The 25,856-nt window shown below is 39.8% G+C and overlaps 1 protein-coding gene across 6 annotated transcripts in view; it reads left to right on the top strand.

The window, feature by feature from the left end:
- Window positions 1–25,688, top strand: part of ASCC1 (activating signal cointegrator 1 complex subunit 1) — a 126,439-nt gene extending 100,751 nt beyond the window's left edge. Inside the window, exons 10-11 of one of the 6 annotated variants that reach the window (XM_022590830.3) lie at window positions 16,960–17,118; window positions 18,192–18,304. In XM_022590830.3, coding sequence (XP_022446538.2) covers window positions 16,960–17,076 — 117 coding nt within the window. In that variant the 3' untranslated portion in view covers window positions 17,077–17,118; window positions 18,192–18,304. The other 5 variants (XM_022590832.3, XM_030759349.2, XM_089897645.1 and 2 more) reach the window with 5 other exon arrangements.
- The last annotated feature ends 168 nt before the right edge of the window (window positions 25,689–25,856 follow it).

Below are 25,856 nucleotides of genomic sequence, written 5' to 3'. Positions count from 1 at the left end.
CAGCGTTTAGGATAGATGTAACTTCTGTTAATTCCTGATCTTACTACAAAATTTGGCCCATTTGATTTCAAGGGGTATAAGAATTTAAGGTAAGGAACAACTTCCTGATTAGGATGTTTCATATTGAGCAAGCTACTAATAAGGTAGCTGCATCTTTCACTAGAATGTTTTTTGTTTTGTTTTATTTAAGAAAATAGAGTCCATTTCTCTTTAAAGCCATTCTTCCCACCAACATCCTTTTCAAACTATTCCATTTAATTCCATGAAACCTATCTGTCAGCTCTGTCATTACACTGAAACCGCACTGTAAAAAGGCACCAGTAGCCCCCTTTTGTCCAGTGCCTTAACCTACTTTAATTTTTTCCCAGTAACCACATTGAGAGTTTTTAAGCCCTTTTCTCTTTCAAATGTTCTCTTCTCTTGGCTTCAGTGGCAGTTTTTTCCTTTTTCTGGTTCTACTTTTTTTTTTTTTTTTTAATTCACTGCCTTGTATGACTGTTTCCTAAAGTTTTGTCCTTATCTCTCTATTTTTCTTTTACTGCAATCTTGTTCTATCCAAATCCTACTCATTCTTCAAAGTCCAGTACAGGTGTTACCTCCTCCATAATGGTAAGGACCATCCCAGTCTATGGCATGCTTTCACCTCTCAGTGCCTTCCCTCCTCTCCTTACTTTGTGCAGACACCATTCACATGCCTCTCAGCGCTTAGCAATGTCTTTTGTGCCTGGCAAGCATTCACGAAGCTTTTTCTGGATTGGCTAACTAAAACTTTTTTCCGTAGAAATCAGAAATCTGTAAATTTCCATAGAATCTTCCTTTGGCAGAAGAAAAGAAAAAGATTTTGATTGACAAAGGGGATATTTTTTGCCCCTTACTTGAAATTGTAACTCTCAGAGCAGGGTCCTGTAAGCTATGGTCTAAGGACCAAATTTGGCCTGTCCCCTGTTTTGTTGTATGGCCCTCAAACTACGAATGGTGTTTATATTTTTTTAATGGTTGAAAAAAATTAAAAGAAGAATAATTTATGACATGTAAAAATTATATGCAATTCAAATATCAGGGTCTCTAAATAAAATTTTATTGGAACACAGTTGTCCTCATTTGTTTATGCACTGATTGCTTTTGTGCCACAGTACCAAAGTTAAGTAGTTGTGACGAACAACGTATGACCACCTGACCCTTTATGGAAAATGTTTGCTGACCACTGTCTTAAAGGTTAGTGTTTAGTTCAATGTTTTAGTTTCACCCAGTGCCCTTTCTGCTTTATGATTAGATATGATGCTTGTATTTAATAGACCTTCAAGATATATTATTTATGTCATAAATATTTAGTTAGCAGCAGTCAGTCCTATTGAATTTTAATTTACTTAACTCTTTTCTAGCAAATGTTTCTTTTTAAAAATTAGTTTACTAAATTCAAGAAAAGAGAGCCCCAAGTCAAATATACCTGTAACTCATACTCACAACCCTCCATTAATAAGTGAAGTTCATTTTTCAGTTAAATTTGACTGCAACTTTATTACTTCACATCAGCAAGGTTCAGCTGATAGGAATAATAATGAGCTTGAATTTACATTTAAATTCCTTTTATTTCAAAATACATCCAAAAATAATTTTGTTTCTCTGTGGTGTGCACTAATTAACTTTAAACATGAACAGTGATTTATTTTGCATTTTCATTTATGCCTTATTACCAAATTATTAATAAAAAGTATTGAATGAAAACTAAAGACCAGTGAACTTGTAAGTAAACCTGTGTTAATTTTAAAATTAGCATGAATAGGGCTTCCCTGGTGGTGCAGTGGTTAAGAATCCGCCTGCCAATGCAAGGGACACGGGTTCAAGCCCTGGTCCTGGAAGATCCTACATGCCGTGGAGCAGCTAAGCCTGTGCACCACAACTACTGAGCCTGTACTCTAGAGCCCGCGAGCCACAACTACTGAAGCCCACGTGCCTGGAGCCCGTGCTCTGCAACAAGAGAAGCTGTAGCAATGAGAAGCGCGTGCACCTCAACAAAGAGTAGCCCCTGCTTGCCACAACTAGAGAAAGCCCGTGTGCAGCAGCGAAGACCCAATGCAGCCAAAGATAAATAAAAATAAATAAATTTAAAAATAAATAAAAGTAGCATGAGTAGCAGAAAAATGTGGAATTTAGAAAGGAACCTGTGACAAGACATCTTGCCAAAATACGGCCCACTCTTGCTTTGCTCTATTAGTGATAAAATATGGCTCTGTCTCCATTCTTTTTTTTTTTTCCCATGGGTTTAGAATGCAAGTTTTATTTTTGAATCCCCATTGAAATAAATACATTAATCTTTGAAAAGTATTTAGTTATATGCCAATAAAATTATCCCTAGAGCCCCCAGTGATAGTCATGCCCCATTCTGGAAAACACTACCATAGGGAATTACTGGAGGTATCCTGGGGAGGTAGGATGAGGCCACTGTTTGTTGAGCAAAGGTCATCTGTGTCCCAAGTAAGCTGCTTGCTGCTGTTCATAATTCTCTGAACCCCAGACCTACCAGCATATTGGATATTATCTTTCCTGGCTGGCAACACTTTGGTGGCTCCCTGTTCTCTTCTAGATAGAAGAGTAAATGCCTTAACATAACCTACAAGGTCCTTGGGGATACTGGGATAGGCCTACCGTGGCCCCATCAGGCTGGTGAAGAGAGGGGGACAGGAGACAGGGAGGATCTCCTGGAGGAAGTGACATTTGAGCTGAAGTCTACCGACTTATGGGAGAGAACTAGGTGATGGTGGTGAAGAGCTTTTTTAGGTAGAAGGAACAGCATGTGCAAATTTCCTGAGGCAGGAAGGAACAATGTGCATGTGAGCACCTGAAAGAGGCACTAGAGGAAGAGTCAAGGAGAGGAGTGTTTCAGGGGCCAGACCCTGCCTGCAGTCCCTGAAGGCATCACAAGCATTGTGATCTTAATGCTATGCCTTATGAGGAGCCATTTAGAGCTTCAAGAACGGTGACTTCAGTTACTTGAATAACAAATACATTTTTTTTTTTTTTTACTTGCGCTACGCGGGCCTCTCACTGCTGTGGCCTCTCCCGCTGAGGAGCACAGGCTCCGGACGCGCAGGCTCATGGCTCACGGGCCCAGCCGCTCCGCGGCACATGGGATCCTCCCAGACCGGGGCACGAACCCGCGTCCCCTGCATCGGCATGCAGACTCCCAACCACTGCACCACCAGGGAAGCCCCAACAAATACTTTTTTTTTTTTTTCTGGTACGCGGGCCTCTCACTGTTGTGGCCTCTCCCGTTGCGGAGCACAGGCTCTGGACGCCATGGCTCACGGGCCTAGCCGCTCCACGGCATGTGGCATCTTCCTGGACCGGGGCACGAACCCGTGTCCCCTGCATCGGCAGGCGGACTCTCAACCACTCACCAGGGAAGCCCCCAACAAATACTTTTTGAACAGCTACTTCAGGGGGAGCACTGGGGATTTTAATAGAACAAGACTCTCATGGTCCCTGCCATCAGGAAACTTACATTCTTTTAAAGACAAAAGTTATATATATGCATGATTTAAAGAAATAACAAGTATTATAAGGTTTTCTGTGAAAACAGAAGGCAGTCCAGTACATTTTCCCCCTTTTCCACTTTCGCAGTCTGCCTCCATTCTTGATGATTACAAAACAAAACTTGAGCAAATGGGAGATGCAGGAAATCATTAGGGGCTTTTCATATTTTGCTAGTAATAGAAATAACGTATTAAATGTTAAAAATCTGAAAGACTTCTGACAGGTGATTGAGTAATTTCTTAGAGCATCAGATATATACGGAAAAGTGCAGTTTGAAATGCTTCAGTTTGGTTTGGTACTATCTTGTTTTAGATTATTGGGTTGGGGGCAGGGGGAAGATTCACATCCAAGCAGTATTTCACCAAAACTTATCCTCTGAATTTGTTTTATGTGTCACTTTGCCTGGAAAGTGAAATCTTAAAACACTGATGAGAGCAACTAAAGATATGACTGTCAGTGAGGCACAACCATCGTTAAAATGAAACTGGAAAATGAGCAGTTGGCTGATTTTTGACAGAGCCAACATCTGTTCTAGAAAGATGCATCCTCCCTGGTCTGTTGCTCTGTTCATACAAGATGTTTTTTTCTCCCCTCACTCTCTTTTGAATTCATGTTTATTGGTTGTTCATCTTTGCAGTGGTACTGGGGTACTTCATGCCTTGTCTTTGCTCAGGCAGGGAATGATGGGTTTGGAAAGTCTAACCTAACACAAAGACAAGAAATAGGCAAACACAATAAGAGTAAAAAAGAATTATGAGATTAAAATTACTTTTCTTAAAATCATTTCTGGTTTTTATCAGGATGAAAAGTATTTTATTGAATACCTGCTGAAGATAAAACACTAAGCTATGTGCTTGGTGCATTTGTGGGGGATGGGGATAAATATTCGATTGTTTGGTCCCTCTGATCCCATTCCTATGAACTCTTGACAAGATGCCTGTTACTATTGTGGGGAATATTTATTTCTTTTATATATTCATTTGTAGGAGTCTAGTATATCATTTTGGGTGTAGTTCACAAGTGAAGGGAGTTGGATTATGGTTCACTTCGGTCTGTTGTTTTTTTTTAAGTTGTGGTAAAATATACGTAACAGAGATTTACCATTTTAACCACTTTAAGTGTATAATTCAGTGTCATTAATAAGCACGTTCACATTGTTGTATAACCATCACCACCATCCATCTCCAGAACTTTTTCACCATCCCAAATTGAAACTGTGTACCCATTAAACAGTAACTCTTCATTCTCCCCTCCCCTCCGCCCTTGGCAACCATAATTCTACTTTCTGTCTCTATGAATTTGGCTCTATAGGTATCACATATAAGTGGAATTATACAGTATTTACCTTGATTCTGGCTTATTTCAGTTACATAATGTTTCCAAGTTTCATACACATTGTAGCATGTATCAGGATTTAGTTTCTTTTTAAGACTGAATAATATTCCGTTGTATGTATATATTCCATTGTGGTTTTTTAGCTACAGTGTAAACACACCAGTAACCAAATATAAATCTGCACCTAGAGATGGTGACAGGGCACTGTCTTCTTTGAGACAGCCTATTGTTTAGAGACCAGGCCAAATGAAACCATATTAGATTAGGTGGCTTGGTGCCAGCAATGTCTAAGTGTTATTCTAAATGTTAGAGGACATTGTGGAAAGAGGAAAGAAGTGAGAGTGAACTTCACCATGTGATGAAGCTGTGACAATTTCTTAAGAAATCATGTCCTCTTTCCCATATCTCAATGGTGAAACAGTTTTAGAACTAATGCTCATAGATGAACATTATTATTACAAAATAAAAGTAGAAAAACAAGATGTAAGTAAACCAGAATTCCAGTTCAAAGTTTGCGCTCTCAGTTGTAGGTTAAAACATTGACACCAGTTTGTAAAATTGTAGAGGTCTTGCAACTCCTGTGGTGTGTGTGGGGATGATAACCCTGTCCCTCTTCCAGGGCCTTTTGTCTGACATTTAGCCCACACCTTTGCAGAGGGGAAGGAGGTCATCTGGACTGGATTACAGGCAAGTAAGTAAGTGTGTGTCATAATAGATAATGTTCCAGTGGTGCTACTGAAGGCAGGTTTCCTATGGTCCTGAAAGAGGACAAAATAAATATTTCACGTCTCGTCTAATAAGATGAGATGACTTAGTTGAAAATCTAAGATAACATGCGGCAACCTCTCTCTCACCTTACAAGGAAGCATTTCAAACAGTTATTTTTTGGACAGCTCTTATTTATATGTATATATGCTCTTGCCGGTGCCTGATGTTGCCAAGGGACATCTGATTTGCTCTTTAACTTTTCTGGTTGCTGTTCTCCTGTTGGAAAAGTTGGAGTGGAGGTGGCTGCACCTGATGACCTTTCCTCTTTTCTCACTGTTCTTGTTCTGAATTTGTCACTTGGCACACTAGTCAGCCTCTTTGTGCCCTGCCTCCCTAAAGCCATTTGCCTAGCGACCCCCAGGCTGAGCAGAAATCATCTCTGCTCCTTTTTGCTGACTTGCACTTCGTTTCTCGTATATAATACAAAGATCAAACACTTACCTCCTGTTGCTATGGTTTGAGGGACAATTATGAGTAATCCCTGAGGGAAGATGACCAAACTGAAAGTAAGAGTGGTAACAGATTTGAATGAGCATCAAGCAGCCTCCTTCTGAGGGAAAAAATTTATCTGCAGAAACATTATCTAGATTAGTTCTGAAAGGGCATCTGCCCCTAGGGTTGGTGGTCACAGGCTTAGGGCATTGAAGAGACCCTGCTAGCCAGCAGCCACCTGGGGCAGTTTTTCCCTGGTGAAGCAGTAATATCCATGCCTGAAGGCAGGGCTTTTTCTGGAAGAAATTTTGCAGCAAACTCAATTCCCAGCAGCCCATCTCTGATGCTAATTCTACCTGCTGCTGTGGAAACCAGCAGAGCGTGCTGCTGTGTGCTGAGATGAGGTCTGGGTTCTTCAGCCATGTCAGCACAGCCTCTTCTCTCCTGTCTCCTACTTCCACCCACATTTTTTTATTGCTACTTTTTAAAACTGAAAGACTCTGCAGGGAGGGGAAGTCCTTTGGCATTTTGAGTATTGAGGTGCTCAGCAGAACTGCCTGGCATCCTGTTTGTATATAGCAGTTTTAATTCACTCTCTAATAGGTCATTTGACCTTACCAGCAGAGCCTTAAACTTGATAATCCTCATGTCAGCAGTGAGGCTCAGGGCAAACATCCAAAAGTGCAACCCTGCGTGATTATTTGAAGGAGGTGTTAAAGCCTTCATTCCCTGGCTGTTTGGCTTCTGCCTGGCGCCTCTTCGGGTCGGGCCTATAACATTCCTTGTGCTCTCTGCAGCTGAGAGAGGCAGGTGGTTTGGGAGAGCAGAATCAAAGAGGGAAGTTCACGTTCCCATTCTGTGTGAGCAGCTTGATAATGTTCCTATGCCATTGCAGTCAGTGGGGAGACTTGGGCTCTGGTGACATGCAAGCTTTTTGGTACTGTTTTAATGGAGATGCCCAAAGCAGGAGTGATGTGCTGATAGGTTGAAAACTCATAGCTGATCCACTGATTACATTCTTCTTGCTCTTTCCTTTTAGAGGTAATTGATGATAAGAATTACTCCTCCCACAGACTGGCCTTGACTTGCTCCCTTGATCTGAGGTGCCCCCGGCCTTTTGGAAGTACATTATGTCCTATTTTTATTGGCTATTATTAGCTATCATTATTGGCTCTCTCACCACTGATCACTGCAGTTTGAGGTTTCAGATTAGATGTGGTATCTCCGGCGGAGTTAGGGCTGTATTTGGAGATGACTCTAGGATAGTAACCACCTAACAATCACATTGTCTTTTATTCTGAAGTAGATGTTTCTATTCCATTCTTTAAAAATATAGCCCTGTGAAACCAGTTGATGACTGCAGAGACTGTAAGCTATCAGAGTTCCTTCTAGACCTTTTCCTTTTTTTCTTTTAAGGAAGCTGCTTTTTGTCCTGTAATGATGCATTGGATGTTATAGTTGGTGAGTGACAATAATAGAGCTCAAAATTCCATCTGATAATTTATCTTCCTGTAACTGCAGAATATGCTTGTAAGGTATTGTCCCTGTTTAAAGGTGGAAAAATTGAGGGAGAGAGTAGCTATGTGGTTATTGATAGGAAAGCATTGAAGTCTAGTTTGCCCTAAGAACTGTTTTGATCTCTCTCTTCAATAGAAAAGAAGTTTCTACCTTTGGTTTCCAGGTGAAGTTGGGTATGTTTGTGTATACGTAGAGTGACATGGCTTACCTTAGTGTGAATAGGCTCCATTGTGTTCTTTTGTGACGATTTAGAAAGAATCAATGTGAGTGCAGCCTGTGTAAATAGTTTTCAAGTAGATGGAAGGTGTTTTTGACCTGATGTGTTAGATCACCATTTTCCTTCTTGTCTCTTCACATCTCTCATATTTGCTCTCTTCAAGAGTAATCTTGCATGTAGCCAGAAGAAAAATGCAAGGTATGGGAAGGCTTGAGAATTTGAATTGCCTGGTACCTTGGCAGAAACTCAGAATCATTTTTTTAGGTTTGGGGAATTTTAACCAACAAAACCTACCTGTGGGAAAAGAAAAAAACTTACTTGTGATCCTAATTCTAAGTGACATTGGCAATATGACATATGAAGAGCTGTGATAGTTTTCAAGTCTATTATATTTTTATGCTGTTGTCCATATCTTTCTGTTTACTACCTAAAGTCTTATCATTTTTGTACCTGGAGGTACAATTTTGTGAAGAATGCTTCTGAAATATACCATTATTTGTTTTGTTGTTTTTCAATTAGAATCTTCCAAGGGCTGTGATTATAGTTTTTTCACACTACTTATCTTTCTTGGCCACAAAACCAAGTGGACGCTTCCTTTGCTGTCTGATTGCATATGCATAGCCCAAGGATGGGACTTCTTCCCCACTTGGCATTCTTTGGTACAGATTTGTTATTCAGATTGTGAGACAAATGCACACTGCCATGTGGACATGGCCTTCTACTGGCCTGTGTTCTAGGCCTGGTCCCAGGAACTCTTAAATTTATATCACAATGTTAGTGGCCCTAGCCTGTCTCTGTTTCTTATCTTTTAAATGGGGATAATAATGCTGAGCTCAGGTTTATGTCACAGTGATTTTTTTGAAGGGTTAATGAGCTGGGCTTTGTGAGATACTTTTTAGATCCTTAGATGAAAGGTGTTATTTAGCCTCAGCAAGGCTTTCTGTGGGAGTGCCTTCCAAAGAGCTCAAAGTGCTTGTCACACTGTCTTCCATTCATCCTCATACCATCCCTGGTAGGGAGGTAGGTGGGGGAGCATTATTATTAAGTACAAAATAGTGTTATTACTGTTACTTTTATCTGTAAACGGGGTAATTGTGAGAAATAGAAGTTGGTAAAACAGATTATAGAAGAAAAACACTGGGAAAACTTCAAAGTAGCGTGCGTTTGCCATTCCTGTTTACTTTAGGTTTCAGAAGTCGAATTGCCATACGTGAAAACAATAGAAATCATCCCTTCTTGGGGGAGAAACAGGACCCGCTGCATCCTTCTAAATCCTTGCATTAATTGAACACCAGTACTTATTTTCATTTGTACCAGATTATGTACTAAGGGTTAGTTTAACTTGCACATACCAGGAATGACTATAAATTTCATAGGGCTTAACATTTTTAAAAAATTGTATAAGGACCTCCCTGGTGGTGCAGTGGTTAAGAATCTGCCTACCAATGCAGGGGACATGGGTTCAATCCCTGGTCTGGGAGGATCCAACATGCCACGGAGCAACTAAGCGCGTGCGCCACAGCTACTGAGCCTGCGGTCTAGAGCCCGCGAGCCACAACTACTGAAGCCCGTGCTCTGCAAGAAGAGAAGCCACCGCAACGAGAAGCCCGTGCACCGCAATGAAGAGTAGCCCCTGCTCACTGCAACTAGAGAAAGCCTGCGCACAGCAATGAAGACCCAACGCAGCCATAAATAAATAAATAAATAAATAAATAAATAAACTGTATAGTTGATTTACAATATTGTATTAGTTTCAGGTGTACAGCAGAGTGATTCAGTATTTTTATAGAGTATGCTCCATTTAAAGTTATTTTAGGACTTCCCTGGTGGTCCAGTGGTTGAGACTCCGTGCTTACACTGCAGGGTGTATGGGTTTGATCCTGGTGGGGGAACTAAGATCCCGCATGCCACATGGTGCGGCCAAAAAAAAAAAGTTATTTCAAAGTAATGGCTGTAATTTCCTATGCTGTACAATATATCCTTGTTGCTTATCTATTTTATACATAGTATTTTGTGTCTCTTAATCTTGTACCCCTATCTTGCCCCTCCCCACTTCCCTCTCCTCACTGGTGTCCACTAGTTTGTTTTCTATATCTGTGAGTCTTTTTCTGTTTTGCTATATGCATTCATTTCTTTTATTTTTTAGATCTTACATATAAGTGATAACATATAGTATTTGTCTTTTTCTGTCTGACTTATTTAACTAAGCATAATACTCTCTTGGTCCATCCACATTGTTGCAAATAACAGAATTTCATTCTTTTTTATGGCACAGTAATAGTCCTGTATATACCACACACACACACACACACACACACACACACACACACACACAAATATATGTATATACCACATTCTTTATTCATTCATCTGCTGATAGATACTGAGTTTGCTTCCGTATCTTGGCTATGATGTAATAGTGCTGCTGTGAACATTAAGGTACATGTATATTTCTGAATTAGTGTTTTGAAATTTGGGGGGGATATATACCCAGGAGTGGAATGGCTGGATCATATGGTAACTCTATTTTAGTTTTATAAGGAACCTCCATACTGTTTTCCATAGTGGCTGCACCAGTTTACAGGGGGGTTCCCTTGTAGAGGGGGTCCCTTGTAGGGGGGTTCCCTTTTCTCCACATCCTCACCAACATTTGTTATTTGTAGACTTTTTGATGATAGCCATTCTGACAAGTGTGAGGTGTTATCTCATTGTTGTTTTGATTTGCATTTGCCTGATAATTAACGTTGAACATCTTTTCATGTGCCTTTTAGCCATCTGTATGTCTTTGGGAAAATGTTCAGGTCTTCTGCCCATTTTTTAATTGGGTTTTTTTTGTTATTGAACTGTATGAGCTGTTTGTATATTATGGCTATTAACCCCTTGTCAGCCATATCATTTGCAAATATTTTCTCCCATTCATTAGGTTGTCTTTTCATTTTGTCACTGGTTTCCTTTGCTGTGCAAAAGCTCTTAAATTTAATTAGATCCTATTCGTTCATTTTTGCTTTCATTTATTTTGCCAGGACTTACATATTTCGAATCTTCATTTTAGACTTCAAAACTGAATTTCCTCTTTTTGAAGTCAAATCAGATACCAAATAGTTCACTGAGGCCACCCAGCACAAGAAATAGATTTTCTTAAAGGAGAGATCTTTGAAGAGAGTGACCACTACTTTGTCTAAGATTGAAGAAAGAGAGCGAGCCTCATTTGGGAAGCCCAATGGACAGGGATCCCCAACATGTCTGTCATTATGCTGTTGAGGATTGGCCATTCATTCAGTTTTGTAGCTTGAGGTCACAGATATTAGGAGGTTCCTCTTTACTCTCCTCCCCAACTCTCGCTGAGATTTTGAGGCTCATCTTTGCAGCCTAGTCACATGGGGAATTATTTCTGGTCTTTTATGGTTGTTTCATAGAGCCTGAGGAAGGAGTAGAAGGTCTGAAATGAATGCAAGGGAAAATGACCACAGTTAGCCCTTAAATCTTGCTTTTTGTTTTCTTTCAGTGTATACCACTACACTACCAGAAATCAGTAATTTCTTCTGTGTTCTCCCTAGGAAACATGTACAAACTAAAAATGGTAGGCTTCACAGATCATGTGAGCAAGGGACAGCAGGATGGTTAGATCTTTGTCTCGAAATTCTGTCAGGGAAGCTTTGGTTTTGACTAAAAACCTTTCATCTTGGTGGTCCACATTTGTCTCTTGGTAATAGGAAAACTTTGTTTAATTTTCTGAAGATAACTGTGAGTAGTCAATAAAGGATAGCAGCTGTATGCTTAACAGTTTTCAAATGTCATACTTAACACTTAACTTGGGTTTTAAATTTTCTTAAATTGTTCAAATCAGTACTTATTACTTACAAGTGATATCACAAATATTGGCAGTCTTAAATTCTATGTTTGTTTCCTTATCAAATATTTGTGGTTTTGTGCAGCTGTTCATTGTTTTGTTCCTTTACGACAGGCTTTAAAAAATGCTGGCTTCCAACACAACAGGGCTCTGTGTGTGCATCAGAGAGAAATGTTTTCAGAAAGAAAAAGGTTTAGGTTTCAAAATCCCCAAGGAATTGTTATAAAACAACAGTGAGGGGAAAAAACTCAATATGATTTAAATACCTTGCCATGGTTCTTTTTTAATTTAAATTTTTCCTGTTAGGTCTTTTATTTTCTAAACAATAGACCACTTTGCTCTTCTTGAACTACTTTAGCCTATAAAGAACAACCAAGTTTCTTTTTTTAAACGTGTAGTTTAAGCTTTTTCCTCTTCTCCATTCAGGTACCTAATTAAATGGAGCCATTTAGTTGATTTGTGCTTATTTTCATCCAGAATTCAGTTAAAATTCTTCTAGCTGAACTACAGCCATCTGATTCTTAAACGAGGTCCAGGATAAGAAGTGACAATGAAAGTAGGAATAACAAGGAAAAAATATGTTCATTTCAGTCTTTGGGAGTTTTGTGAGTCAAGCTTAATCTCTGTGGTTTAACAGGGCCAGGTTTTAAGGGGCATCACCCACAAGGAGAGGCTGTAGAATACAGAGGTTAAAGAGTTCAGACTTCAGAGTTAGGCTACCTGGGTTTCTTTTTATAATTGAAGTATAGTTGATGTACAGTGTTGTGTTAGTTTCAGGTGTACACCAAAGTGATTCAGTTATACATACATATATATCTTTTTTTTTTCAGATTCTTTTCTCATGTAGATTATCACACAATATCGAGTGTAGTTCCCTGTGCTATACAGTAGGTCCTTGTTGGCTATCTATTTTGTGTATAATAGTGTATATATGTTAATCCCAAACTCCTAATTTATCCCTCCCCCACCTTTCCCCTTTGATAATCATAAATTTGTTTTCTATGTCTGTGGGTCTGTTTCTGTTTTGTATATAAGTTCTGGGTTTGAATCTTAATTTCCTTTTCTTTTTCTTTTCCAGCTTTATGAATGTCAGTTTTCCACTGTTTACTTGCTCTGTATTCTTGGGCAAGTTACTTTAGCCTTTTAAATTTCAGCTTCAACCCTAAAATGGGGGTTAATAATAGTATCTGCTTCTTGGGGTTGTGAGGAGGCAGTCAGATGATCACATAGAGCCCGAAGTATAACGCCTGGCATGCATGCTTGCTCAGTAAACTTTAGCTCTTATGATCTTTACTTCATTAGTGTTGTTGTCAACATATATATTTGTTGTTCACCTTGATTTTTTAATATATAACAATATTGGCATTAGGTAACTTTGTCTTAAAAATCTGTTACGATATTTTTGAGTTTATAAAAATTTAAATTGACATGGTAAAAATCACCATAAGTAAAGTCAAAAGACAGATGACAAATTGGGGGAAAATATATTTGCAGTTCATCACACAGAGTTCATTTCCCTAATACGTAGAGAACTACTACTCAATTAAAAAAGTAGACAGTTGTAAACTGTTTATGGTGATGTGCTTCCACTTAACTGTGCTACGGATTTCATGTCTTTAATATATATTCTCAGAGCATACCAGGCAGACCCTTGGTTGGAGAAGGGCTTGAGACACACAGCTAAAGACACAGAATGAGTGTGTAAACAGATCTGAATTTTTTTTGTTTTTCCCCATAAAATAGCTCCCACTCAGAAATGTTCTGTCACTATCAGTGGTACCCTCACATATCCCTTTACCCTGTCATCCATGACTTTTCTCATCTTCTTTTTGTATCTCCTTCCTCTCATCCAGAAAATCACGGAGTCTGTTCTGTGTTTCATTCATAGTATTAACATCTGCTCCAATCTTTCCAGGCCCACTACTACTATTTTTAGTCAATAGACACTCAGTATCTCACAGTTTAACTGCTACCCTGGTCTCCTTTTCTTTCTTCTCTTGTTCCTTTCTCCAGTCAGCACAATCAATATGCCACACCCAGATTAATTTCCCTTAGTTTTCATCTTGGGTCACCAGCTTACTCAGAAGCCTTCAGTGTTTCCCCACCGTCTAGAATGAAGTCTAACTTCTGAACCTGACCCTCAGGGCCCCCCTTAATCTGATTTTCCCTCCTTATGTCTCTAGCCTTAGTCTTCTCACTGCTTCTTTTTAGGAACCCTCCATTACATCTAACCTGGCCTACTTGACCCTCCATATACCCATTTCCGCCTTCATGCTGCCCTCCCTCCTCCTCTTCACTAAGTCTTAGACTTGCTACAAGGCCCAGCTCAGTTTCTGACTCTTCCAGATGGCTTTTCTAGATGCCCCAGCCCTCTACATCCATTGTTTTATTACCTCCCGCTGCATTTATTAATTGCCTTTACCTCTCCTCCCACACTTAACCTGTGCCACCTATATTGTTTTAGGTAAACTTTAATTGAGTACATAATACAGTAACTTTTCACAAGGTGAACACACCCGTGTCATCAACATGCCTCTCTTCTGACACATACCCCATCCTCCCTAACCAGATGGCAGTTGCCTGGGAGACAACACCACATCATATGCCTCTTTACATGAAAATGCATAATATCAGGTGCTCAGTGACATTGTAGATCAGAAATTTGAGCTAAGACTAGGCTTTGACAAATAAGAAACACATAGAAATTTAAAGGAATATGTGAAATTTCCATTACTAATAACTATAAATTCTTTCTTCACAAGTAGTTACAGTTGAGGTTACATTAGAGGTAATACCATTGGGTAAGTCTTGTTCAAGGATTCCTAGGTGGTGATCTATAAATGAGATTTTTATATCCATCTAAACAAGGCCATGTTATAGTTTTCTCTTTTCCTACACAAAGTACACAGACATCTCCAACATTCGATTTTGTTGTCATTTTATCCAACAAATGCTTATTGATCATATGCATAGATACAGTTACAGCATATAGTGGGATTCAGCTTTGAAGAACATAAAAGATCTTTCTTCTGTAGAGCTTATATTTTAACGAGTCACCAGAAATAATTGGCAGAACTAAAAGAGAAGCTTAAGACTAAAGATAAAACAATGACTAAACAATAAAATAACTATGAAAAATTGTTACTAAATCATCATAAACATAGAGAGAGAACAAGAACATGGGGACAGGAAAGGCTAAAATGAAGCTTGGCCTTGCACTAGGGACTTTGGATAAGAAATCCATTTGATTATGATGTTATCAAAAGGTGCGGAAGAAGATGGCAGCCTATGAAGGTAGAATAAGGACCGGTTAAGAAGAGCAGAGAGATGTTGTAAACATCATAGGAACTATTTACTTTTCAGGAGTGCTTTACAGTTTACAAGGAAGGTACTTCGACTTGTTCATCTTACTGAGTCTTTACCTATTATGATCTTGTACCATGGGTGGTGGTGTCTGTCCACAGCCACCCGGCTCCCACGTGCCTGTCGTAAGTTTAGACTGACTTCAGTCTTTCCACCTGCTGCTCTTGTCTTAGAGGAGCATGGGAATTTGTGTTCAGTCTTCTCTTAATTTGTGTAATTACTGCATTGAAATCACATCCCAGCTAACTTCATTATCACCGTATTTACTCTTTGCTTCAAACCTAAAGCATGAGAAATCTCCCTGGCAAATCATGCCGTCTGGAGGTTATAAGTATTTAAAAGGCAAAGTGAAGTCAGAGGTAAGTACTTTCCAGCTCCTAGCTGTGGTGTCTCCATCACTTGGAAGCATAGGTACAAAGAGAAGAACCATGGACTGCTAATCCCTAAAAACTAACTTGTTGAAAGTATTATGAGTTCCCTTTTAGTTTTGTTTTGCCTTGTCTTTTATTGCCCCTTTGGTTATGTCTTCTTTGTACCTAGAAGGCTTCAGTTTGTAAAGCTGTAAATCTGTCAGTCTTGTTGGCATGGCTTTCACTTCAAATTAACGTTCAGCAAAGGGATTAGCTGATAAACATTTCGGGCTGTATTTCTTTACACAAAAGGGTGGATATGGTTTGAACAGGCTGCTGAAGCCAGGAAGAGAAGTTAATTGTGTAAATCAATGCAGACAAGAGCTGATCACCTTTCTGAAAGACAAGACAATGCGGCACACAACCTCTAAATAGATGTTTGGGGTCAAGTTGATGTCATGTTGAAGAATCAGTATTTACTGGGCTTTATAAAGTTAGACTTTAAATGAACCCCGGGCATTTCGCTAGGCCATTAATTGCAGGAAGAGGAAAGGTGACAGTGGCTGAAGTCCATGGCTATAGAGATACTATAAAAATAAGTGAAGAGACAAGACAGTCAGTTGCTAATGTGCAAAGGTCTCAGCTTTAGGTTCTACTCAAGCATTGTTGGTTCACGTACTGAAAGGCTTTCTCAGGATTGTGCTGACATTTTAAGAAAGAGCAGCTCTTCCATCCTAACAGAAGAAGGTCAGCCCTTTACTCTTTGACACTCATTATCTAAGCAGTGTGGCTTAATTTTCCTCGAATGAATTCTGATGTCATTTTGCATTCTGCCTTGTAAATGTGCTGATCACAAAAGCAGGTCTTTCTGAGTGTGGCTCATCCCTCCCTCTGACAAAGTTGAAAGCTTTTTAAATAAAGAATTGTAGTAAAGAGCATTTACTTTAGGACGCTGGCTTGAATCCAAAGTCTAATGAAAGGCTTTTGATAAATATTATCATTTGTATTTGTCATATCATTCAATAGAAGTGTTCCTCTAGCTGTTTTGTGTGCGAAAGTGTTCTGTACTCCTCGCTGGGTTATCAGAATTATTTGTAGGGCAGGAACCTTATCTTCTGTTTATTTTAGCCAGTGTTTCTAATAAATGTTGTTGACGAGGTGGGGGAATATATTATATCAAATTTTATCCTGGCTGTAACAAAACTAACATCCTGCATGGTCAGTAACTGAAAGTCATAGAAGCCCCTTTGTTAGGCCCTATGGATCAGGGTATGGCCCTAGGATGTTTGTTACAAGTTCCTGGTCATATCTGCTCAATAGATACATTTTGGAGTTGACTTCTCAGACCTCTTTCTCTAGTGCATTTTGTCAGAGGAGGCTTTTCAATTAATCAACGAAGAGGTGCTGTTCTTTTCTCACTCCCGCTCCTATCCCTCCTCTCCAGGATCATTTTTCAGAATAAATACTGAAAAGAAAGCACAGGAGATTTGTCGGGATTGTTGTGGTGTTTTTACAAGAGAATCCGATGTTTAATGTTTTCATCTATGATTTTCTTTGGATATTCACTCTGAGTTTTTATTCTTCCTTTTCAGCTATTTGAGAACTTCTGCTTTGGTACCCTAAAGCTCAATTCAATTCACATCTCTCAGAGGTTCACAGTAGACAGCTTTGGAAACTATGCCTCCTGTGGACAAATTGACTTCTCCTGAGGTGGATCTTGGGAAACACTGGAAATTAAACATCCTCACAAGGTGCTGAGGGAAAGTATCATTTTAATTGCCAAGGAGGGATGTGGAAATTTGGGTGATAACTTTCCTGGGTGATTCCCCAAGGATACCATGGTGTCTAATGGTGGTCCACAGTCATTGCACTGTCAGCGAGATGGTTGTGAGCACAGGGAGAGCATACGCCTGTAACCCTTAGCTTGTTCATCTTTCACAGGATCTACCTCTCTTTCCAAAGCTCTTCTCTGAAAATGTACCTCTGAAGCCCAGTGGAGCTCAGATTTGCATTATTTCTTATATACCTACTGATTTTGCCTCAACCATTTAAACTTATATTAATACTTTAAAAGAGAATTACAGGTGTGTGATCTTATTAATCTCTCCACCTAGATAATATCTACAGATTGTAGAAGGTTTGTATTTTTTCCTTCCCCCTTTTAATCGATATCCAGAATTTGTTTTTTATTGTGGTAAAACACACATAACCTAAAATTTACCATCTTAAGCCATTTTCAAATATACAGTTTGGTAGTGTTAGGTATATTCATATTGTTGTGAAATATCTCTAGAACTTCTTTGTCTTGCAAATCTGAAACTCTGTACCCATTTAAGCAACTCTTCTTCCCCCCCACCCCTGCAGGCCCCTGGCAACCACCATTCTACTTTCTCTTTCTATGGATTTGACTACTTGAGATACCTCATATAAGTGGAATCATACAGTATTTGTCTTTTTGTGACTGGCTTATTCTACTTAGCATAATGTCCTCAAGGTTCATCCATTTTGTAGCATGTGTCAGGACTTCCTTCCTTTTTAAGTCTTAGTAATATTCCATCTGATGTATATACACTCATCCCTCGGTTTCCTTTGGTTTCAGTACCTCCCTTGGTATCTGTGGATTCTCAAGTCCCTTATATAAAATGGCATAATATTTGCATATAACCTATGCATACCCTCCTGTATACTTTAAATCATCTCTAAGTTATTTATAATACCAAACACAATGTAAATGCCATGTAAATATTTGCCGGCACACAGTAAATTCAAGTTTTCCTTTCTGTAACTTTCTGTAATTTTTTTTCTCAATATTTTTGGTCTGCAGTTGGTTGACTCCACGGATGTGGAACCCATGGATATGGAGGGCCGACTGAACCACATTTTGTTCATCCAGTCTTCCATCGATGGACACTTGGGTTCCTTCCACTTCTTGGCTGTTGTGAATAATACCCTATGAACATGGGTGTACAAATATCTGAGACCCTGCTTTCAATTCCTTTACTACTTAGAATTTAAACTTTAGCAAAATAACTGGTAAAGTTTTTACCTTTTACTTTGATCTGTCCTTTTTCTTCTGAAATTGGTACCTTTTATATTTCTTAGATTCCTGTTCCTTCACCCTACCCTAACCCTTGCCTTCCCATGCCACTGATGGAGCTGCAGTATTGTAGCTCTTTTCTGTTTACTTCTCAGGGCAGCAGCAATCAAAGCAATGGTGATACCATCAGGACTATGCAGAGTTCCCTGGGAGAGTGTCAGCCACAGAAGGCACTCGCTCCTTCTTTGCTGCAGACCAGCAAAGGGAGGGAGCTCCCAGCACAGGTTTGCCCCACCCATCAGTCCTGCCACACTCTCTGCTGGGGAGCTCCAGCCTCACTGTTGTTACCTCTCATCTCTACCCCCTCACAGCCTTTCTCCCTCCATGGCCTCTCTTTTTCCTTCATTCCTTAGTCTTAATCTTGATTCTTACTTTCTATTTGAGAAGTATGATTCTGAATCCCGTGTGTTAATAAGGCCACGACATGGTAAGGGCTGTGTATAACACTCAGAGATCTATCAGTGTGACTGCACAGATCATTTGTGAATAAATGAATTTCTAAAGTAACTGTGTTTTTCTTTTAGTATTATTATATAGTTTCAGTTTGACCCCCTTAGTCAGTGTGTGTTGGGATACATTGCTGCCATCACTTATTCAATAGCATAGCATATTTTTCATCCAGGAGTTACGTATTGGTGCTTGCTTTTCCCCACCCCCCCACACAAAAAAAGGGTTGCTTTTTCCCAAAAAAGCTTTCTACTGGTAATATTCATTTTTTTATTTAAGTTGAGCTTTTACCTCACTCACCTCTGATTGTTAAATGGCATATGGGAATGAGCGCTCCCAGAGGTAGTACTGAATAGCAGAGTTGACTGAAATTCAGTGCCCTCATCTCTTCTTGGTCCCGCTTCTGTCTTACTGATTTCTTTCTGACAGCTGCCGTTGGGCAACCTTGACCAGGAAGTAAAGATGTCTTCTTTTGAGTATCAGAGGTATGACTTAACGTTTTTAGGAAAAAATTTTTGTCTTTGGAAAATGTAACTTTATATATCAAATGCTAAATTCTTAACAGAATTAGAAATTCTGTTATTTAGTATTTAGAGGTAACTATGCGTTTAAGGACTTATCATACTGTAATTTTTCACAAGTAATTTTTCACAAGTTGTTTGTCTTTTTCACTGTCATTCTCTCATACTTGTAAAGTGGAGTTTTCCAGCAGCTATGTGATATGGTGACATCATCACTCTAATGGTTAATAGAGTGTGTGCTTATGTATTTTTGTTTGTTTTGTAAGTTTGTAGGTTTTGGTAGAATTGGGAAAAAAATTTTATGTTTTAAGTTTTCTTTCTAGAAGCCAATAGACAAATTTTTGAGACAATGTAGCTCTAAAGAAAGTACACTTTAGACTACTGTTGTAGAAGGGGGAGTAGCAGGTAGTTTTGATGTAGAACTTTTAGAGAAGAGCAACAGTGTTAGAGAGCAAATAATTTTTGATGGAGCTAAAAGAATTTTTCAAGATTTCAGGTCCCCTTTCACCAAACTGTAATGGGGTCAAGGATGGAGGATTTACTTCTGTGCTTATAATCGAGTCTCCCTTAGTATTACCACTTTGCAGTTCATTCTGCACTGAAATAGAGTTAAATTGCACCTAACATCACTCCAGTTGGTTTTTGAGGCACTGAATTCACCCTCAACTCCTCTAAGAGGAGAAGGGGAAAAAAATCTCTCACCATGATTATTACACAAGATCTGTGTTATTATATAAGGAACTTTGTTATGGAGAATAATATTGGTGTTTTTTTGAAGGGGCACAATGAGTTACCCCCAAATGAATATACCCTGGGTAGAAACATGACAAATGTTTCTTATAATGGTTATTTACTTATTTTTGGCTGCGTTGGGTCTTTTCTTGCTGCACGTGGGATTTTCTCTAGTTGCGGCGAGTGGGAGCTACTCTTTGTTGCAGTGCACGGGCTTCTCATTGCGGTGGCTTCTCTTTGTTGCGGAGCACGGGCTCTAGGCGTGCAGGCTTCAGTAGTTGCAGCATGCGACTCAGTAGTTGTGGCACACGGGCCCCAGAGCGTGTGGGCTTCAGTAGTTGCAATGCGTTGGCTCAGTAGTTGCGGTGTGCAGGCTTCAGTAGTTGTGGGTTGCGGGCTCAGTAGTTGCGGCTCGTGGGCTCTAGAGTGCAGGCTCAGTAGTTGTGGTGCATGTGCTTAGTTGCCCAATGTCATGTGGGATCTTCCCGGACCAGGGTTTGAACCTGTGTCCTCTGCATTGGCAGATTCTTAACCACTGGACCACCAGGGAAGTCCTATAATGGTTATTTTTTAAGTGAACTTCAGAGTTTACTAAATTGGACACGGATGACAATCCAGCTTCATAATGACACAAAGCTTGGTTCAGGTTTGCTCTTGCACTGTGCGCTTTTCCTTGTGCCAAAGAGAACCTGATGGTACCAGAGGGGTATTGAGTTAAGGAACACTTCTCAGATTCTGTCTTGATGCTTACAGGGAGATGGATAGCAAAACCCAAGGATGCTATAGGTGAGAAAAGGGGCTGCTGTTGTGGTTGTTTATCAATAACTTTTTTGTTATTAATAAAATGATCTCTCAAACAAAGGTAAAATAAGATTACTGTGTGAAAAATCATCAAGCTATCTACTTTGTCTTATGCTTTTTCCAGTGTTATGCTTCAATTTAAATATTTGTTTAAAAAATAAATTTCCTCATCCAGAGGTTACTACTTCCTATGCATTTAAGCACATGAATCATGTTGCTAAGTAATTTTTCACAAATGATAACAGCTAATATTAGCAGAATGCTCACATTTGTCATTTATTTGTGAATAATGTGTATTTATTCATTAAATCTTTACAAGCCCACTTAAGTTGGTGTTATCATTAACCTCATTTTAGAAACTGAGGCTTAACAAGGTTAAGAAATTTGCCTGAGGTCATAGTGCTTGTATCTGTGGTTCTTAAAATGTGGTCTCTGTACCCCTCAGAGTCCCTGAGATCCTTTGGAGAGGTGGGAATGTGCTACTATTTTCATAAAAATATTAAGGCATAATTAGCCTTTTTCACTCTGATTCTCTCCTGAGTGTACAGTGGAATTTTCCAGAGGCTATATGATATGGTAACATCATCACACTGATGGTTAATAGAATATATGTTTGTATATTTTTGTGTTTTCTAGAATTTTGTAAGTTGGTAGGTTTATAGATACATGTTTTTAGAGAGAAACTGAGTTTGCTCTCAGTACTTCTGCTGTGCTTTTACTAGCTACTTCCCATTATAGCTACTATTATGGGCTGAATTGTGTCCCCTGAGAATTCATATGTTGAAGCACTCACCCCCTAGTACCTCAGAATGTGACTGTTTGGAGATAAGGCCTTTAAAGAGGTGATTAAGTTAAAATGAGGCTGAGGCTGTTAGGGTGGGCCCTAAGCCACTCTGACTGATGTCCTTATAACTAGAGGAAATTTGGACACACAAAGAAACATCGGACCCCTGACTACCGAGATCATCTCCCTGGGTCTGTCTCCAAAAAAGTTTGGTTGATGATATTGCCTAGTAACTGGTGATTGGAAGGGTCCGAGAATGACAGTGAAACTGACCAATTCAGAACAGACAGGGCCAGACTGAGGAAGTTCCTTCTGCCTCTGCCCTGATCATCAAAGCCTTCAAGGAATGGCCAAGAGACAGAAAGAAGCAGAACATTAAGCACAGTGGACATACAATTTTTGATGGGATTGTCAACACTGCCCAACAGATGTGGCACTTATTTTTAGCTCAAGAACTGTCTGGAACCATTAAAGAGATCCCAGGGACTCCCCAGTCTGTGGACTGCAATGTTGATGGCTGCCACCCTCGTGACATCATGGATGACATCAACAGTGGTGCAGTGGAATGCCCAGCTAGTTAAGGACAGCAAAGGAAAATATTTCAATAAAGGATCATTTGACAACCAAAAAAGAAAGAAAGAAAAACATCAGATATGTGCATGCACAGAGGAAAGACCATGTATGACAGCAAGAAGGCAGCCATCTGCAAGCCAGGAAGAGACAGGAGAAACCAAGTCTACCAACACCTTTTTTTTCTGGCCGTGCTTTGCTGCTTGTGGGATCTTAGTTCCCCGACCAGGGATTGAACCCAGGCCCTTGGCAGTGAAAGCAGGGAGTCTTAACCACTGAACACCAGGGAATTCCCAAGTCTGCCAACACTTTAATCTTGGACTTCTAGCCTCCAGAATTTATTGAGAAAATAAATGCTGTTGTTTAAGCCACCTAGTCTGTGGTATTTTGTTATGGCAGCCCTAACAAACTAATACACTTGCTATAATGCAGAAGGTAATCTACCTTTCTTCTTTTGAGCCAGACATTAAAGAGATTTGCCAAAGTGTAAAACAGTAACAATACGACTACTCTTATTAATTTGGTGTGTGTGGGGGATAGGGAAAATATAATTTTTTTCATAAAATATGTTATTTTGTTAATATGGGTTTGGTATTGTTATTTTTAAATACACTTTTTTAATTAAGTTTTTTTTGAAAGATTTTTTAGAGCAGTTTTAGGTTCACAGAAAAATTGAGAGGCAGGCTTAGTTTTATTTTCAAGTACAGTATATCATTGTCTATACTGTATATCTCACATAAACAAAAACAAAAGTTCTTTGGGGTCCTCAGTAATCTTTCAGTGTACAGGACTCCTGAGACCAGAAAGTTTGAGAACTGCTGCACTATACTGTCACTTCCTTTCAAATGGGATCAAGTGATACATGGTTTTCTATAATGAGCTTGTCTTACCCAGTAATATGTAGTGGATCACATTAGTTGTCAGTAGATACAGATCTACATTACTTTTAATGTCTGTACCATAGCCTGTTGTATGTATTATAATTTAACTAGTTGATCCCTAACTAATGGACCTTGATTTGGTTTCCAGGTTTGGCTATTATAAATAATTCTGGATTGAACATCTTTGTATGTTTGTCTTTTTATGTTTGTGAGGTCATCTAGAAATGAGATTAAATGGTTTTAAAGATGTGGTTAAATTTAAGTTTCTTGTTTGGAAACTGAGGTTCCTTCCTCCATTTTGTATTGCTAAATATTAAATACAAACAGAAGAAAAGCATGAAACATATGTACCATTTATCAGATACACCCAGCAGCTTTGGGGCCCCTTTCAAGGCTGACCAGTAAGTCCCTCAAAATTTAGGAAAACCTTTTCTTCTTTATAAACAATAGTTATTGTCCATTTTCTACAGCTCTTTTCTCCCTCATCTGGAAATTTGGATTTTCCCTCCTAACTAGCTTTACTATTGGATTAACTAACAGTCCTGGACTGTTATTGATTTGCTTTAAGCCCAGGGCTAATATTGACCCAGCTTGAAGGTGCTACAGAAGGCAGGTCCCATTGGAGGTGTGTGGGAAATGTTTTGACCTTCAGGAATCTGGAAAGAGCTATTATCTTATTGATGGGCATCTTGTTAGTGCCTTTCCAAACTCTTTATTGGGCAACTGTAGTAATTTCAGAAGACCAGGGACTTCATAAGATAGTATTAGAATGGGAGAGCTGTGACATCTAGGATCTACCTCCTCAATGTCTTGGAGACATGTAATTAGGTTTGCTAAAAGACGAGGATTGAAATGGAAAAAGTTGGCAAATGTTAGTACGTATTCAGAACTATGGGACATCATAGCCACCTCTTCTCAACCTGAGGGAAGAAGACCTAACATTTCAAAAATGTTCACTATGCCCAGGCACTTAGTATGTAATTTTGCATGGGTTTCACAGCAATTTTCTGAGATGGGTGGTATCATTAATTTATAGATAGAAGATAGATTAAGTATTTTGCCCAAGAACGCAGCTAGTAAGAGGGATTCCATCCCCAGTCTATATGACAACAGATTGCTCTTCCATTGTACACTGCGGCTGTGTACAACTGGGCAAGGCAAGCCTGCTTTATTTACTGTGAGATGTAGACATCAATGGCCAGGGCCTCATTGCAGCACCACCTCTAAATCCAACTGCACAGAAAAAGAAAACATGGAAAGGGAGTTGTTGTTTTCTGTTTTCCCAAGGGACCCCAACCCAAGCCATTGATGCATTCAGAATTCCCAGGCAAGCCAGACTCAGGGTGACTATGAACCTTTCAACCTGTGTTTCTTTCCTACTGATTAAGATCATGTTATTCATTGCCTTTGATTTTTTTTTTTTTTTAACATCACAGCAGCCAAGTTTTTTGTTTGTTTTTTAAAGTAAAAACACAATCTAGGGCTTGGGTCCCAAAAGTTTAATATGTTTTGTCCTGTCAGATTATCTGTTTCCTCTTCAATTTATTTGTGATGTAAACCTCACCCCATTTCTGCTCTGATCCTGGGACTGTGCCCAGAAATGTGTATGTCAACACATTTCTAAAGGCAATGATAAGGATCACAATTTTAACAAAAACTTAAACACCTCAAACAAACCCAGCCTCCCCACACCCCTTTCCCCAGTGGCTTATTAAAATCAACTGAAGTCAAAACCATAGCAAATGTGCCTTTTTCAAATTTACTTCAAGGCAGATGAAATAGCCAGACATTTGCCTTTTAGGGTTGCCCTAAGAAGAGCTAACAAAAAGGGTGACAGCCCTTAAACAGTTGCTTGGGGAGGAGGACATCTGCCTCTGTTTTACCAGCTATTCAGTGCTCAGGCCTTGCCTTGAAAAGAGCATGTGGGGCTGGGCAATAGTTCTCAGGCAGCCAGTTGTTATATGGCTTTTGTCTTAACGAAGCCACCCATTACTGTAGAGCCATAACTCGCAGGAAGCCAGCTGTCAGGGCTGTGGCGCAGGCCCCTCTGGGTGGGAGGCAAGGGGAGAGAAAGAGTGTCTGTGGCCAAATTCCCTTTTAGACACCTGAGCCTGGCTTTGTAACCAGAGAGTTTCGTCTTTTCCTCACTCCCATCTTCCCTGAGGAGACCCGGCACCCTTCTTGCTCTCCAGCCTTGGAGAGACAGCAGGGACATCTCCGGGTCTAGATTCCTTGGTTTGCAACTCCCTAAGTGCTGGGCTGGGCTGGGCTGGGCTCTGCGGCGGCAGCGGATGGCTGGCGTTTGGCGCTCTGATCTAGCGCTTCCCTTTGAAATCTACCCCCTCCTTTTTTTTTTTTTTTTTTTTTTTTTTAACCAGGTATGATGATGTCAAACGTGATGCTGATGCTACAGTTACAGACACGGCCCCTGCTGGCGCAGCCTCTCTGATTCTCTCTTCCTCTCTACGTCCGGCGCTGGGTTTTTTTTTTCAGACAAGTGCATCTCCTAACCAGGTCACATTTCAGCTGCGACCCACTGTCCGTCTGTCACCGGAGTCAGACCGCAGGAGGAGGGCTGAGGAAGACGACGGCGTTTGCTCCCCCAACTGCGGGGTGGGAAGAAGAAGGACATTAAAATACTGCAGAAGTCAAGACC

Source organism: Delphinapterus leucas, chromosome 16 (assembly GCF_059928025.1).
Source record: "Delphinapterus leucas isolate spDelLeu-1000000601 "Yukka" chromosome 16, BTC_Dleu_Yukka2, whole genome shotgun sequence".
NCBI lineage: Eukaryota > Metazoa > Chordata > Mammalia > Artiodactyla > Monodontidae > Delphinapterus > Delphinapterus leucas.
Note: the sequence above shows the minus strand (reverse complement) of the source record. Positions and strands in the feature narration are given on the sequence as shown.